Source organism: Syngnathoides biaculeatus, chromosome 20, assembly GCF_019802595.1.
Source record: "Syngnathoides biaculeatus isolate LvHL_M chromosome 20, ASM1980259v1, whole genome shotgun sequence".
NCBI lineage: Eukaryota > Metazoa > Chordata > Actinopteri > Syngnathiformes > Syngnathidae > Syngnathoides > Syngnathoides biaculeatus.
The window spans coordinates 4,312,027-4,325,218 of record NC_084659.1 but is presented as its reverse complement, the minus strand read 5'-3'; the positions used below and the strand labels follow the sequence as shown (position 1 = coordinate 4,325,218).

Below are 13,192 nucleotides of genomic sequence, written 5' to 3'. Positions count from 1 at the left end.
GACAATGTGCTTCGGTGTTGAAAGAAGAAGAAATTAGGCTGTGGTTCGCTGTGGTGGAGCAATTTTCATGTGCGCTGAGAATGTGCGACAAGTGCGCAGTTACATTGGTCTGGAATTTTTATTTTTTGTTTTTATCCATGCAATTTAAAAAGATGGAATTCCACTTATAAATGGAAAAATCACATCTGCAGAAATGAAGATGTTGAGGTTCTGGCTCGAACTGAGCAGGCTGGATAGGATTAGAAATTAGCTCATTTGAGGGACAGCCAAAGTTGGATGTCTTGGAGACAAGATTAGAGAGAGCAGACTTCGATGGTCATGGACATGTCTAGAGACGAGATAGTGAGTATATTGGTAGAAGGGTGCTGAGGATGGAGCTGCCAGGCAAAGGAGCGAGAAAAATACCAAAGAAAAGGTTGATGTATGTGGTGAGGGAGGACATGAGGACTGTTGGGTGTTAGAGAGGAAGATACAGAAGATGGGCTAAGATGGAAAAAGATGACACACTGTGGCGACCCCTAATGGGACAAGCCGAAAGGAAAAGAAGAAGAATTAATTAATAATTACATATTTCAATTTTATTCATATGCTGACTGTGTCATGACCAGAACACAAGTTAGGACCCAATATGCACGACTCACGAGATCAGGTAGAGTTCAGGAAACATTTTTATTCAGTCCAAGGTTAATACACAGGTAAGCAGTCCAAACAGGCACCGGTATCAGAATCACAAGGCAGAGAGGCAAGGTCATCAACAAAGCGGAGTTCGGTACACAGAGGATCAAAGACAAGGACATGTAGTTGCGGGAACGTGCCATGAAAGTACAACGATCTAGTGAAGAACCAGACCACATGCTTGGCAATATATCTAGACCGTAATCAGTGCTAAAAGAAGCAGGTGGTGGGTGCATCTGCTCACTGGAGCAGGTGTGCACCAGGTCGAGGAAGGACACGCCCATGAGAGTACGGGGCAAAACTGTCAACTGACCTGTTGGTGAGTTTGATTCAATGGTGGGGAAGGAGCTGGTCTGACGTGGCAGGCCCAAATGTATTGTGAGGGTCTGCTGGGAATGGCTGTCAGACTTCCCTGTAAGAAGGAATTTCAACTCCCAACTCCGAAAGAACTTTGCTTCTGTTCCCTGGGTGGGGGCGGACATTGAGTCCGAGTGGATGTTGTTCCGCGTCTGCATTGCTGAGGTAGTTGACTGGAGTGTGGCCGTAAGGTGGTCGATGCCAGATTCAGGAGGAGCAAGGTGGTTTTTGTCCTGGCCGTGTAACTGTAGGCCAGCTTTACACCCTTGGCAGGATCTTCGAGTGTGCATGGGAGTTTGCCCAACCAGTCTATATGTGTTTTGTGGACTTGGAGAAGGTGATCGACCGCGTCCCTCTGTGAGACCTGTTTTTATTTGTTTTTTGTTTTGGAAGTATGGGGTCAGAACTCCTGGTATGGACTGCTAAGTCCCTGTACAACCTGTGTCAGGGTTTGTTCCATATTACTGGCAATCAGTCGGACCCATTTCCAGTGAGAGTTGGACTCTGTCAAGGCTGCCCTTTGTTACCGGTTTTGTTCATACCTTTTATGTACAGAATTTCTCGGTGCAGCCAAGGCATGGAGAGGGTCGACTTTGGTAGCCTCAGCATTGCATCTCTATTCTTTGCAGCGGATGTGGTTCTGTTGGCTTCATCCGGGCGGGATCTCCAACACTCACTTGAGTGGTCCGCAATAGATTGTGAAGTGGCTGGGAAGAGAATCAGCACCTCCAAATTTTGGACCATGGTCCTCAGGTGGAAAAGGGTTGCGTGCCCTCTCCCAATTGGGGATGAGATCCAGCCTCAAGTGAAGGAATTCAAATATCTTGTTTATGAGTGAGGGAAGAATAGAGGTTGCATTTTTTTCCCCACAACGAATCTACACGTTTCACAACAATGACATTTTCAGTTGATAAAACTCGGAATTCTGCGTATCCGCAGAAAATTCTCATCCCTGAGCGGCATTGCTCCAGCTACCAAAAAACAAAGGAAAGGCCTTATAACGAATTCTCGGTCTCTTGCTATGCAAAATAAATCTTATTAATTTGTCAAGTTCTTGAAATGTCCCTTTTTGGAGGTTTACCGGTGTATTTTGAAACAGGTAAAGAAATCTGGTTAGCACCTTCATTTTTATTGTTCCACCCTCTGTCCTAATCCTAAAAAAGGAAGCAGGGTTCACCTGGTTAAATCAGATTTAATTTTAGGGATTAGGGGTTGTAGTTTTGTATAATTGTATCCAGATTTAGAGGAATGTTCACCCTAAAGTATTTAATTATTTTTGAATTCCAATTTACATTACCTGATGGACTGGCTAGGGGAGTAATTAAATGACAAGATTTGAGTTTTGTGCATGTTCAGTTTATGACTAAAAACAAGACCCTATTCTCTCAGAGTTATGAGTAATTCTGGGAGGGATTTAGATGGGTGTCCCAAATATATCAGAATATCATGTGCAAACAGAGGAATTTTATGTTCTTCATCTTCGTAATCTTTTCATTCTGTTTGATCCATTGACTCAGTGTCTCGATAAAAAGAGCAAATAACAGCGGTGAGAGAGGGCAACCCTGACGACAACCCCTCACTAGTTCAAAGTTATTGGATAGTCCTCCATTGAGTCGTATTTTGGCAATTGGTTTATGAAACAAGGCTTGTAAGGTTTTGGTCAAATCACTATGGAACTGGAATCTCTCTTGTATCCTATATGAGAAAAGCCAATTGACAGAATGAAACGCTTTCAGTGTCAAGCCCGAATAGGACAGCTTCTAGTCTGTTCTTGTTTATGTGGTTAATTACATGTTGCGTAGTCCTGACATTGTCTTGTGTTTGTTTGATAAAACCTGTTTGATCCAACTGTATAATATGTCGGAGTATTACCTCAAAGCGTTTTCCTAAAATCGAAGTGAAGAATTTATAGTCCACATTCAACAAGCTGATTGGCCGACAATTAGAGCAGGCTGTCATATTTTTTCCTTCTTTTGGTATTACTGTAATAACTGTCTCCAAGATGGAGGGATTTCCCCCTTCCTGACCCAGTTTAATGTTCTGAGCAACAGTGGGGATAACAAATCTTTAAAAACCTTCTACCACTCGTGGAAACCCATCAGAACCTGGGGTCTTTTGGGGTTTTAATCTAGGGATTGCCTTTTGAAGTTCATCTGTGGATACATCAGCCACTAATATTTTGAATTGATTATTCTCTGATTCTTGGGAGACAGTGGTAGAAGCAGAGATTCAGGTGAGTTATCCCCTGCACATTCCATCTATGTATAGAGTTTTTGGAAATATTTTTTGAAGTTATTATTAATATCTCGAGATTTATATTTAATTTGTTTAGTAGTTGGGTCTTTATTTTGTATATTGTATATATCTGTTTTTTAATTTGCCTTATTCTTTGACTAATTTCCATTTGGGTATCATTTTTATGTTTTTTTTTTCAGATCTTCCAATTCTTTTTCTAGTTTGTTTATTTTTTCGTGTTTTGACTTCTTCTGAAGTGCCAGTTTAGCAATGATCTTCCCACTCCAGACAGATTTACCTGCATCCCAACCATGAGAGGGGAGACTTCCCCATTATTATTCTCTGACATGTATAATTTAATGTATTCTTGGAGTTCTTCTTTCATTTTCCCTTTAAGAACATTTATATTAAACTTCCAAGAAAACTGGTTTTTACGGTTTTATTAAAGGGCCACTGTCATGAAATGGATGATTTTTAGTATGTTAATGAAAAAACGGCAGCCAATATGGGCCAATTGCGTTTTTTCACCACCAAAACATGATTTTGACACATACAGCTTTTTGTAACTCCCGCCATGAAAATCCTCTCAAGGGATTTGTTTTCGAGAAGAAGGAGGATGTGACATAAAGGACAGAAGCGCCCCCAAGTGGACTCGTTTGTTTCCATTAGTTTTACCTCTGGGAAGGTAGCTCGTTGTTGCTTCGTGTTAGCTAAAATGCCGGCTCGTTGCATTGCTGGACATTGCTTGAACACTTGGGAGAATGGATTTACCCTTCATAAGTTTGCAAGAGACCCGTTTCGTCGTGAAAAATGGATTGCACGGGTGCAGAGGGCGAGAGCTTTGTGGGTTCCAAATGACAGGTAGGCGTGTATACAGCTACTAAAAAAAATAATAAATTGGGGCGGACCACGTAATCGGTCTCTCATAACGTAACAAAAGAGCCGCATAAGAAATATGTCGATGTGCGCATCAGATGGCGTTGGGCTGCTGCATCGCTTCGCCAGCGAAGGCCGCATTTTTGGCTTGCGGACGGCGGGGGCTCTGAAGAACGCAGCCGTCAATGCCTCACTTGGCCACGTGCGGCGGCAATGCAGTAAAGCGCCCCGGCTCGATGGTGTTGTTCATCGCGTACTGCGGTGGCTATGAACAACCCCCTAAAGCAGCACGGCTCGGTTCTGTGATAAGCCACCTCGGCGCAGAAAATGAGCCACACCGGCCGGCTGCAATGAGCCGCGATGGCTCATCTCCGTCGCGGAAGTGGATCGAAAAGGCCGTGATCGCATATGATCTTAATATGGGTCAAAACAATAGGGTATTATTGCCCCGCACACTTGACTCGATTGTGAGACATTCTCTTCTTCGAAAAGAGCTTCCGTGTCAGAAGGCGCGTGTTCGTCTCCCATAGAAGGGTGCACCGCGTGTTTTCATTGGCGAATGTCGGGGTGACGTCAGATGCAACCAATATGGCGACCCCTTGGATGTGGTAGAATAACACTTCTGCAAATTTGTGCATGGATGACGCGCTCTCCGCTCACATTTATTTTTTTGTATAGACATTGAAGTGAATAATGTTGTGTATTTTTCATTACAATATGTATTTTAAAATGTTTATAGGGATGACACTTGAGCTTTAAATTTAAGTCCAAATAAACTGAGCTGTGGTCTCAGAGATCAAATAACCCAATTTTACATGACTTTACAAAACCAATGTCTTGACTATACATAAAGAAATAATAAATTCTCGAACATGTTTTTTGTGGTGGAGAATGAAAGGTATAGTCTCTGGCCGTGGGCTTTAACTCCCTCCATACATCACAAATGGCCATCTCTTGTAATCTCGTCCACTTTTTTGGATATGGTGTTGTTTTGTATCTGACTTAATTTTGATACATCCCATTTTAGATTCATTCTCAGATTAAACACAAATCACCACCACAAATCAAAATTCCTTGGGCTTTTGTAATCATTAAATGAAAGATATGTCTGTAAAATTCCCATGTTGCACCTGGGGGGTGCATAAACATAAGAGTAATTTCTGTCCCTTTCAACCTCCCCACAACCAATTATATCTTCTTTCTTTATGTATGATTGCTTATATCCATCCATCAATCCATCCATCCATTCATCTATCTATTTTCTTAGCCGCTTATCCTCACAAGGGTCATGAGAGTGTTGGAGCCTATCTTCATGCCAATATCTTCTGTATTACTTCGGCTAATCTTCATTCCTCTCCTTTCCAGTGCATACCTCCATCTTTCTCATTGTTCCTCCATCTGCTCCCTGCTTTCACTGGATATCACAATATCATCTGCGAACATCATGGTCCAACTGGATTCCAGTCTAACCTTGTCTGTCAGCCTATCCATTACTACCGCAAACAGGAAGGGGCTCAGAGCAGAACCCTGATGCAGTCCCACCTCCACCTTAAATTCTTCTCACACACCGATGGCACATCTCAACGCTGTTCTGCTCCCCTCATATGTACTATTCTAACCGATTTCTCCGCCACACCAGACTTGCGCATACAGTACCACAGTTCTTCTCTTGGTACACTGTCATAGGCTTTCTCTCGGTCTACAAAAACACAATGTAGCTGTGGTTCTCTTTGTAGGCATGAAACCATAGTGTTGCTCACAGATTCTTCTGTCCTGAGTCTAGCCTCCACTACTACTTTTCCCATAACGTCATTGTGTGGCGCATCATCTTTATTTCTCTGTAGTTTCCACAGTTCTGAAGATTGCCTTTGTTCTTAAAAATGGGGACGAGCACATTTTTCCTCTGTTCTTCTGGCATCTTCTCTCCCGCGAGTATTCTATTGAATAAGTTGGTCAAAAACTCCACAGCCACCTCTCCAAATAGCTTCCATACCTCCACTGGTATGTCATCAGTTTTTCCATTTTTCATTCTGTTCAGTGCCTTTCTAACGTCTTTCTGACTGATCAATGCCACTTCCCAGTTATTCATCCTTGCCTCTTCTACTCAACCTTCTCTCCCACTTTCTTCATTCATCAGCTTCTCAAAGTACACTTTCCATCTACTCAGCACACTACTGGCACCAGTCAACATATTTCCATCGTTATCCTTAACCACCTTTACTTACTGCACATCCTCCCCATCTCTATACCTCTGTCCGGCCAACCTGGAAAGATCCTTTTCTCTTTCTTTCGTATCTAACCTAATGTAAATGTCGTCATATGCCTCTTGTACAGCTTTTGCCACCTCGACCTTTGCCCTACGACACATCTCAGTGTAATCCTTTTGCCTCTCCTCAGTCCTCTCCATGTCCAATTTCTTCTTCGCTAATCTCTTTCCTTGGATGACTTCCTGTATTTTGGGGTTCCACCACCAAGTGTCCTTTTCCTCTTTCCTACCAGAACCCACCCCAATTACTCTCCTGCCTGCCACTCTGAATACCTTGGCAGTAGTACTCCAGTCTTCTGGGAGCTCTAGAGCATGTCTCATCTCTTTCCGAAAGGTCACAAAACATTCTTCCTTTCTCAACTTCCACCACCTGAATTTCTCGTCTACCTTTGTCTTCTTCGTCTTCCTTCCCGCTACCAGTCATCCTACACACCACCATCGTATGCTGTCGAGCCACACTCTCCCCCCACCACTACCTTACAGTCTGTAACCTCCTTCAGATTACATCATCAGAACAAAATATAATCCACCTGCGTGCTTCTACCTCTGCTCTCTGGTCACTCTATGTTCCTTTCTCTTCTGGAATTGACCACTGTCAATTCCATCCTTTTTGCAAAGTCCCTCACAAGCTCCCGTCAAAGTTCCCTTGCTGAATGCCATACTTACCCATCACTTCTTCATCGCCCCTCTATCTTTCGCCAGCATGTCCATTGAAATCTTCACCAATCACAACTCTCTTTCTGTCTGGGATGCTCAGGACTACTTCGTCTAGTTCCTTCCAGAATTTCTCTTTGAACTCAAAGTCAAATCCTACCTGTAGGGCAATGCCGCTAATCACATTATACATAATACCCTCAATTTCAAATTTCATCTTCATCACGCAATCTGATACTCTTTTCTTCAAGAGATTCTTAGCCAGCTCTTCTTTTAAAATAACCCCTACTCCATTTCTCTTCCCATCTACTCCACGGTAAAATAATTTAAACCCTGCACCTAAACTTCCAGCCTTACTCCCTTTCCTCTTGCTCTCTTGGATGCACACTATGTCAACCTATCTCCTAATCATCATGTCAACTAACTCCTGAGCTTTTCCTGTCATAGTCCCAAAGTCCCTGCACACAGCTGTAGGGTTTGTGCATTCCTCTTCTTCGACTCAGTTCCTTTCCTCCTCTTTTTTGTCTTCAACCTACATTATCTGAATTTCTACCTACGCCTTGCAGATTAACAGTTCTGGTGGCAGGTGTAGAAAGCCCAGGCCACGACCTAACCATTATGGAATCCGTGTGATGAACACTCATATATGTTTGGCAGAGTTTTACACCGGATGCCCTAGCTGATGCAACCCTCTGCATTTATCCGGGCTTGGGACCGGCCTACAGCTTGTACAATAGTGTGCTGCCCAACGGGCTGCAGATAGTCAAAAAAAAAAAAAAAAAAAAAAAGAAGCAATCAAATAAACAAAGTTAACACATAAGATACACAAATCACATACTACCTAACCTATGTTAAAGTTAAGGTCAAATGAAAGCAATCACATAAACAGTCAGCACATAAATGGTCAGTACATATGGTAGGTGAAGGAAATTACTATAAGATGGAGCAAAAATGATTATACAAATGTATAAATTTTTAATAATTGTTTGAGAACTACAGTGAAGAAAATAAATATTTGAACACCGTGCTATATTCCAAGTTTTCCCACTTGGAAATCATGGATGGGTCTGAAATTTTCCTCGTAGGTGCATGTCCACTGTGAGACAGATAATCTAAAAAGAAAAATCCAGAAATCACAATGTTTGATTTTTTTTAAACAATTTATTTGTGTGATACAGGTGCAAATAAGTACTTGTACACTTGTCTATCAGCTAGAATTCTGACCCTCAAAGACCTGTTAGTCCGCCTTGAAAAGTCCACCTCCACTACATGGATTATCATGAATCAGATGCACCGGTGTGAGGTCATTAGCTGCATAAAGACACCTGTCCACCCCATACAATCAGTAAGACTCAAACCTGTAACATGGCCAAGACCAAAGAACTGTCCAAAGACACAAGAGACAAAATTGTACAACTCCACACGGCTGGAAAGGGCTGCGGAGAAATTGCCAAGCAGCTTGGTCAAAAAAGGTCCACTGTTGGAGCAATGATTAGAAAATGGAAGAAGCTAAACATGACAGTCAATCTCAATCTGAGTGGAGGCCCATGCAAGATATCACCTCGTGGAGTCTCATTGATTCTTTTAGAATCAGCCCAGGACTACACGACAGGAGTTGGTCAATGACCTTAAAAAGCTGGGATCACCATTTCCAAGGTGACTGTTGGTAATACACTAAGATGTCATGGTTTGAAATCATGCATGGCACAGAAGGTTTCCCTTCTTAAACCAGCATATGTCAAGGCCCGTCTTAACTTTGCCAATGACAATTTGGATGATACAGAGAAGTGATGGGAGAATGTTTTATGATCAGATGAGACCAAAATGGAAATTTTGGTCATAATTCCACTAACCATTTTTGTAGGAAGAATGATGAGTTCCGTCCCAAGAACACAATCCCTAATGTGAAACATGGGGATGGTAGCATCCTGCTTTGGGGGTGTTTTTCTGCACATGGGACAGGACGACTGCACCGTGTTAAGGAGAGGATGACTGCAGCCATGTATTATGAGATTTTAGGGAACAACCTCTTTCCCTCAGTCAGAGCATTGAAGATGGGTCGTGGCTTTCAACATGACAATGACCCGAAGCAAACAGCCAGGAAAACCAAGGTGTAAGAAGCATATCAAGATTCTGGCATGGCCTAGCCAGTCTCCAGACCTAAAGCCAATAGAAAATCTTTGGAGGGAGCTGAAACACCATGTTTCTCAGCGACAGCCCAGAAAACTGTCTGATGTAGAGAAGATCTGTGTGGAGGAATGTGCCAAAATCCCTCATGCAGTGTGTGAAAACCTGGTGAACAACTACAGGAAATGTTGTACCTGTGTAGTAGCAAACAAAGGCTACTGTACCAAATAATTAACATTGGTTTTCTCAGGTGTTCAAATACTTATTTGGAACTGTATCACACAAATGTATCCTCAAAAAATCATTGTGATTTCTGGATTTTTATTTTTAGATTCTCTTTCTCACAGTGGACATGCACCTACTGTGAAAATTTCAGACCCCTCCATGATTTGTTAGTGGGAGAACTTGCAATATACCAGGGTGTTCAAATACTTATTTTGTTCACTGTAGTAAAGTGCAAAACCTGCCTAAATGATTCTCTTACCATGCGAACAGCCTTGTCCATGTCACAGTCACTAAAGATGATAAGAGGAGACTTCCCTCCTAGCTCCAGAGAAACTTTCTTTAGATTACTGAGTGCACAGCTTCAAAGATAGGTAACATAGTCAAGCATCATTGAGCCAGTAATGTAATTGTGGCAATGTCTTCATTAAATCATACCTTTTCATGATTTGTTTGCCAATAGGCGTTGAACCAGTGAAACCTAGCTTACGGATATCTGGGTGATCAGCCAAGCGTTGTCCAACAACTCCACCTAGAAAGGAATCATTTATTTGGTTCAGTAAGATGCAAAATTCAATCACAGGTACTAAAATTATATTAAAGAAGATTTTGTGTGGCGTTACCTGAACCTGGCAATATGTTGATGACTCCTTTCGGAATACCCGCTTTTACTGACAACTCAGCAAATTTTAATGCAGTCAATGGTGTTACCTGTAGATATAAGACATACATGTGGCTAAAGCATACTGGAACAGCCCTTTGAGGGAACCAGAGATGCTGTCATATAAATTTGAAAAATGGAGTATTCCCACTGTGGAAGAGCACCTGTGCCGGTTTAAGAACAAGCGTGTTTCCAGCTGCAAGGCAGGCAGCGCTTTTCCATGCCAACATCATAAGGGGATAGTTCCAAGGAATGACAATAGCACAAACACTGACAAGAGAAATTCAATCACTAAACAAACACAAGTATATATAAACAGAAAACTCAAAATGAAATGTAATTTGTAAAATATCATCAACACAACTTCAGTCTTACCCGATTGGTTCTCTTTTAGTAAAGGTGAGGTTGTGGTTTGGCCTTGCCTGATTAATGGGGACTGTCTTGCCCTGAAAACAACGGTGTATTTAGTGTTTGAGCATTGACATAGTTTTTTGCAGATATGGGATCAAGTCAAACGTATAGTAAGTTTTTAACCTTAGTTTAAGGTATTATAAAGTCTTGTGTTTTTGCAAGACAATGTCATGTGGTAAGTTCATTCATCCATTTTACAAACTGGTTATCCTCAATTGGGTCAGGGTCATGTTGGACCCTATAGTACCTAGCTGTCTTTGAGCGAGAGTTAAAATACACCCTGAACTGTTCGCCACCCAATTGCAGGCAACAAGAAAGAAAAACACTTGCACTGACATTCACGCCATTGGTGTCACGAGGCAGCAGTGCGCGGGCAGACCCAAATGCAGGAGATCCAGACAAAAGCATGATATTAGGCGTGGCTTATTTCCGGATGCAGTGTCTACACATGGTAAAAGAATGCAGTAAATGGAACACAATGAACTGGCACTTGCCAGTGACAAAACTCAAACTTAAATGTCTGATCTAATTACAGACCAAATGACAAACAGCTGGTGACAGCTGTCAGAGTTGCCACCGTCCAGTGCAGAACCCTTTCCATGCCCCTCTTGGCAGTGGCCAAGTCTTGCTCATGACAATTTCAACCACCAGATGGAAACAGAAAGAAATGTCACTCTGCAATCAAAAGGATATCCAGTCTTTTACTACAATAATAACCTTGCTATAATGCTTGTTGGCAAATATATAACCTGCAACAGCTTACATATTCACAAGATTTGATTCAAGTAAAACAAACACAAAGAGAAAAAGTAAAAATATATCCATTCATCCATATTTTCCGGGTCCAGTCGTGGGAGGAGTAGCACCAGCAGGGCTTCAGACTTCCCTTTCCCTAGCCACTTCATCCAGTTCTTCCGGAGGGATCCCAAGGCGTTCCCAGGCCAGCCGAGAGACACAATCTCTCCAGCGTGTCCTGGGTCATCCCCAGGGTCTCTTTCCAGTGGGAAATGCCAGAAAAACCTCACTAGGGAGGTGTCCAGATGCCCCAGTCACCTCATCTGGCTCCTCTCAATGCAGAAGAGCAGCGGGTCGACACTAAGCTCCTCCAGGATGACCAAGCTTCTCACCCTATCTCTCAGGGAGAGCCTTGACTCCCTCTGTAGGAAACTCATTTCACCTGCTTGTATCCGGGATTGTGTTCTTTTGGTCACGACCCAGAGCTCGTGACCATAGTTGAGGGTAGTAACGTTGATTGACTGGTAAAACGAAAGCTTCACCTTTTGACTTAGCTCCCTCTTTACCATAACGGACCAAGACAAAGTCTACATCATTGCATACGCTGCAAAAACACCACTTAGACAGTTTTGCAGCCTCATCCCTGTAGGCAGACTCATCTCCTTTTGAGACGAGCCCAACCATGGTGGTATTATCAGCAAACCTGATGATGGAGTTGTTGGAATGGGTTGGTGTGCAGTCATATGTGTACAAAGAGTACAGGAGAGGATTCAGTACACAACCTTGAGGGGACCCAATACTGAAGGTGATGAAGGAAGAGAAGTATGGGCCAAGTCTGACCGACTGTGGACGGTGTGTGAGAAAGTCTGTAATCCAGGATCAGATGGAAGGGGATATCAAAGGAGGGAAGAGTTTTTCAAACAAAACACCTGGGATTATGGGATTAAAGGCTGAGCTCAAGTCTATGAAGCGCATCCTCACATAGTTTTTGTTTTTTCAGGTGGGTCAGTGGAGTAAAAAGAAGTTTTGTGATGGCATCTTCAGTAGACTGGTTTCCACTGTAGGCAAACAGGTGAGGGTCAAGTGAGGGAGGGAGTGAGTCCCTGATGTAACAAGCAACCAGTCTCTCAAAGCACTTAATGATCACAGGCATGAGTGCAACCAGCCTGTAGTCATTCATCTTATCAATGGCTTGCTTTCTGGGGATGGAAATGATTGTTGCAGATTTTAGGCATGAGGGGCCTGAGAAATGAAATGAGAATGAAATGAGCATGAGTTGATACAGGGAACTGTCATGGTCATAAGACATGGGGCTGGACCCAAATGCAGGCAGAGACATGATGTTGAAGGAGGGTTCATTTCAGGCAAAGGTCATGCACAAGTAAGCAGTACAAAAGAAGGCAGAGGCACAAAAACATGATGCAACAGGCAAGGTCCAAAAACATGAAAATGTGGTCAAATTACTCTTAGGCACAAAACAAGACTTGACTAAGCTGTCGTGCCACAGGAAAGCTGGCCGTGACAGCGAGGCTAATACACAAGAGGCTCGTATACTCATTACAGACTATTGTAGGTTCAAATAACGAACTGGCAACTGAAAATTTCAAACTCAAGGTTTATAAGCCTGACCTAGTTAGTGTCAATACGGTGTGGAGTTGCTGCTAGAGGCAGCTCCGCCCAGGGCAGTGGCCTGGCCACGCCCCTGACAGGAACACATTATTTTCACAATTTTTTTTGTGAAAATAATTACCATTATGACCATTATTTTCACTGACCATTATTTTCACAATTTTTTTGTGAAAATAATGGTCAGCCGATCAGCACAGGCTTTCAGTACCTTCTCAGGGATTCCATCTGGGCCAGCAGGCTTCCTGGCATTTACAGTCCTTAGCACACGTCTCACTTCATATTCCTGAAGCGTCAGTTTTGAGAGGAGGTTGTAATGAGACTTAATCTGATCTATCAATCTTAAA

General features: G+C 42.6%; 1 protein-coding gene and 1 long non-coding RNA gene across 5 annotated transcripts in view; one reads left to right on the top strand and one right to left on the bottom strand.

Annotated features, from left to right (window-relative positions):
- LOC133493198 (mitochondrial 10-formyltetrahydrofolate dehydrogenase-like) overlaps positions 1 to 13,192 on the bottom strand; it is a 212,475-nt gene that overhangs the window by 48,871 nt on the left and 150,412 nt on the right. For all 4 annotated transcript variants that reach the window (XM_061806244.1, XM_061806245.1, XM_061806246.1 and 1 more), the window contains 5 exons: positions 10,449 to 10,519; positions 10,238 to 10,343; positions 10,036 to 10,123; positions 9,851 to 9,944; positions 9,675 to 9,774 (listed from right to left, as the gene is read on the bottom strand). In XM_061806244.1, the coding sequence (XP_061662228.1) occupies positions 9,675 to 9,774; positions 9,851 to 9,944; positions 10,036 to 10,123; positions 10,238 to 10,343; positions 10,449 to 10,519 (459 nt within the window). The remainder of the gene's footprint in view (positions 1 to 9,674; positions 9,775 to 9,850; positions 9,945 to 10,035; positions 10,124 to 10,237; positions 10,344 to 10,448; positions 10,520 to 13,192) is intronic.
- Positions 1 to 13,192, top strand: part of LOC133493217 (uncharacterized) — a 40,882-nt gene that overhangs the window by 1,055 nt on the left and 26,635 nt on the right. The gene's annotated exons all lie outside the window — the stretch shown is intronic.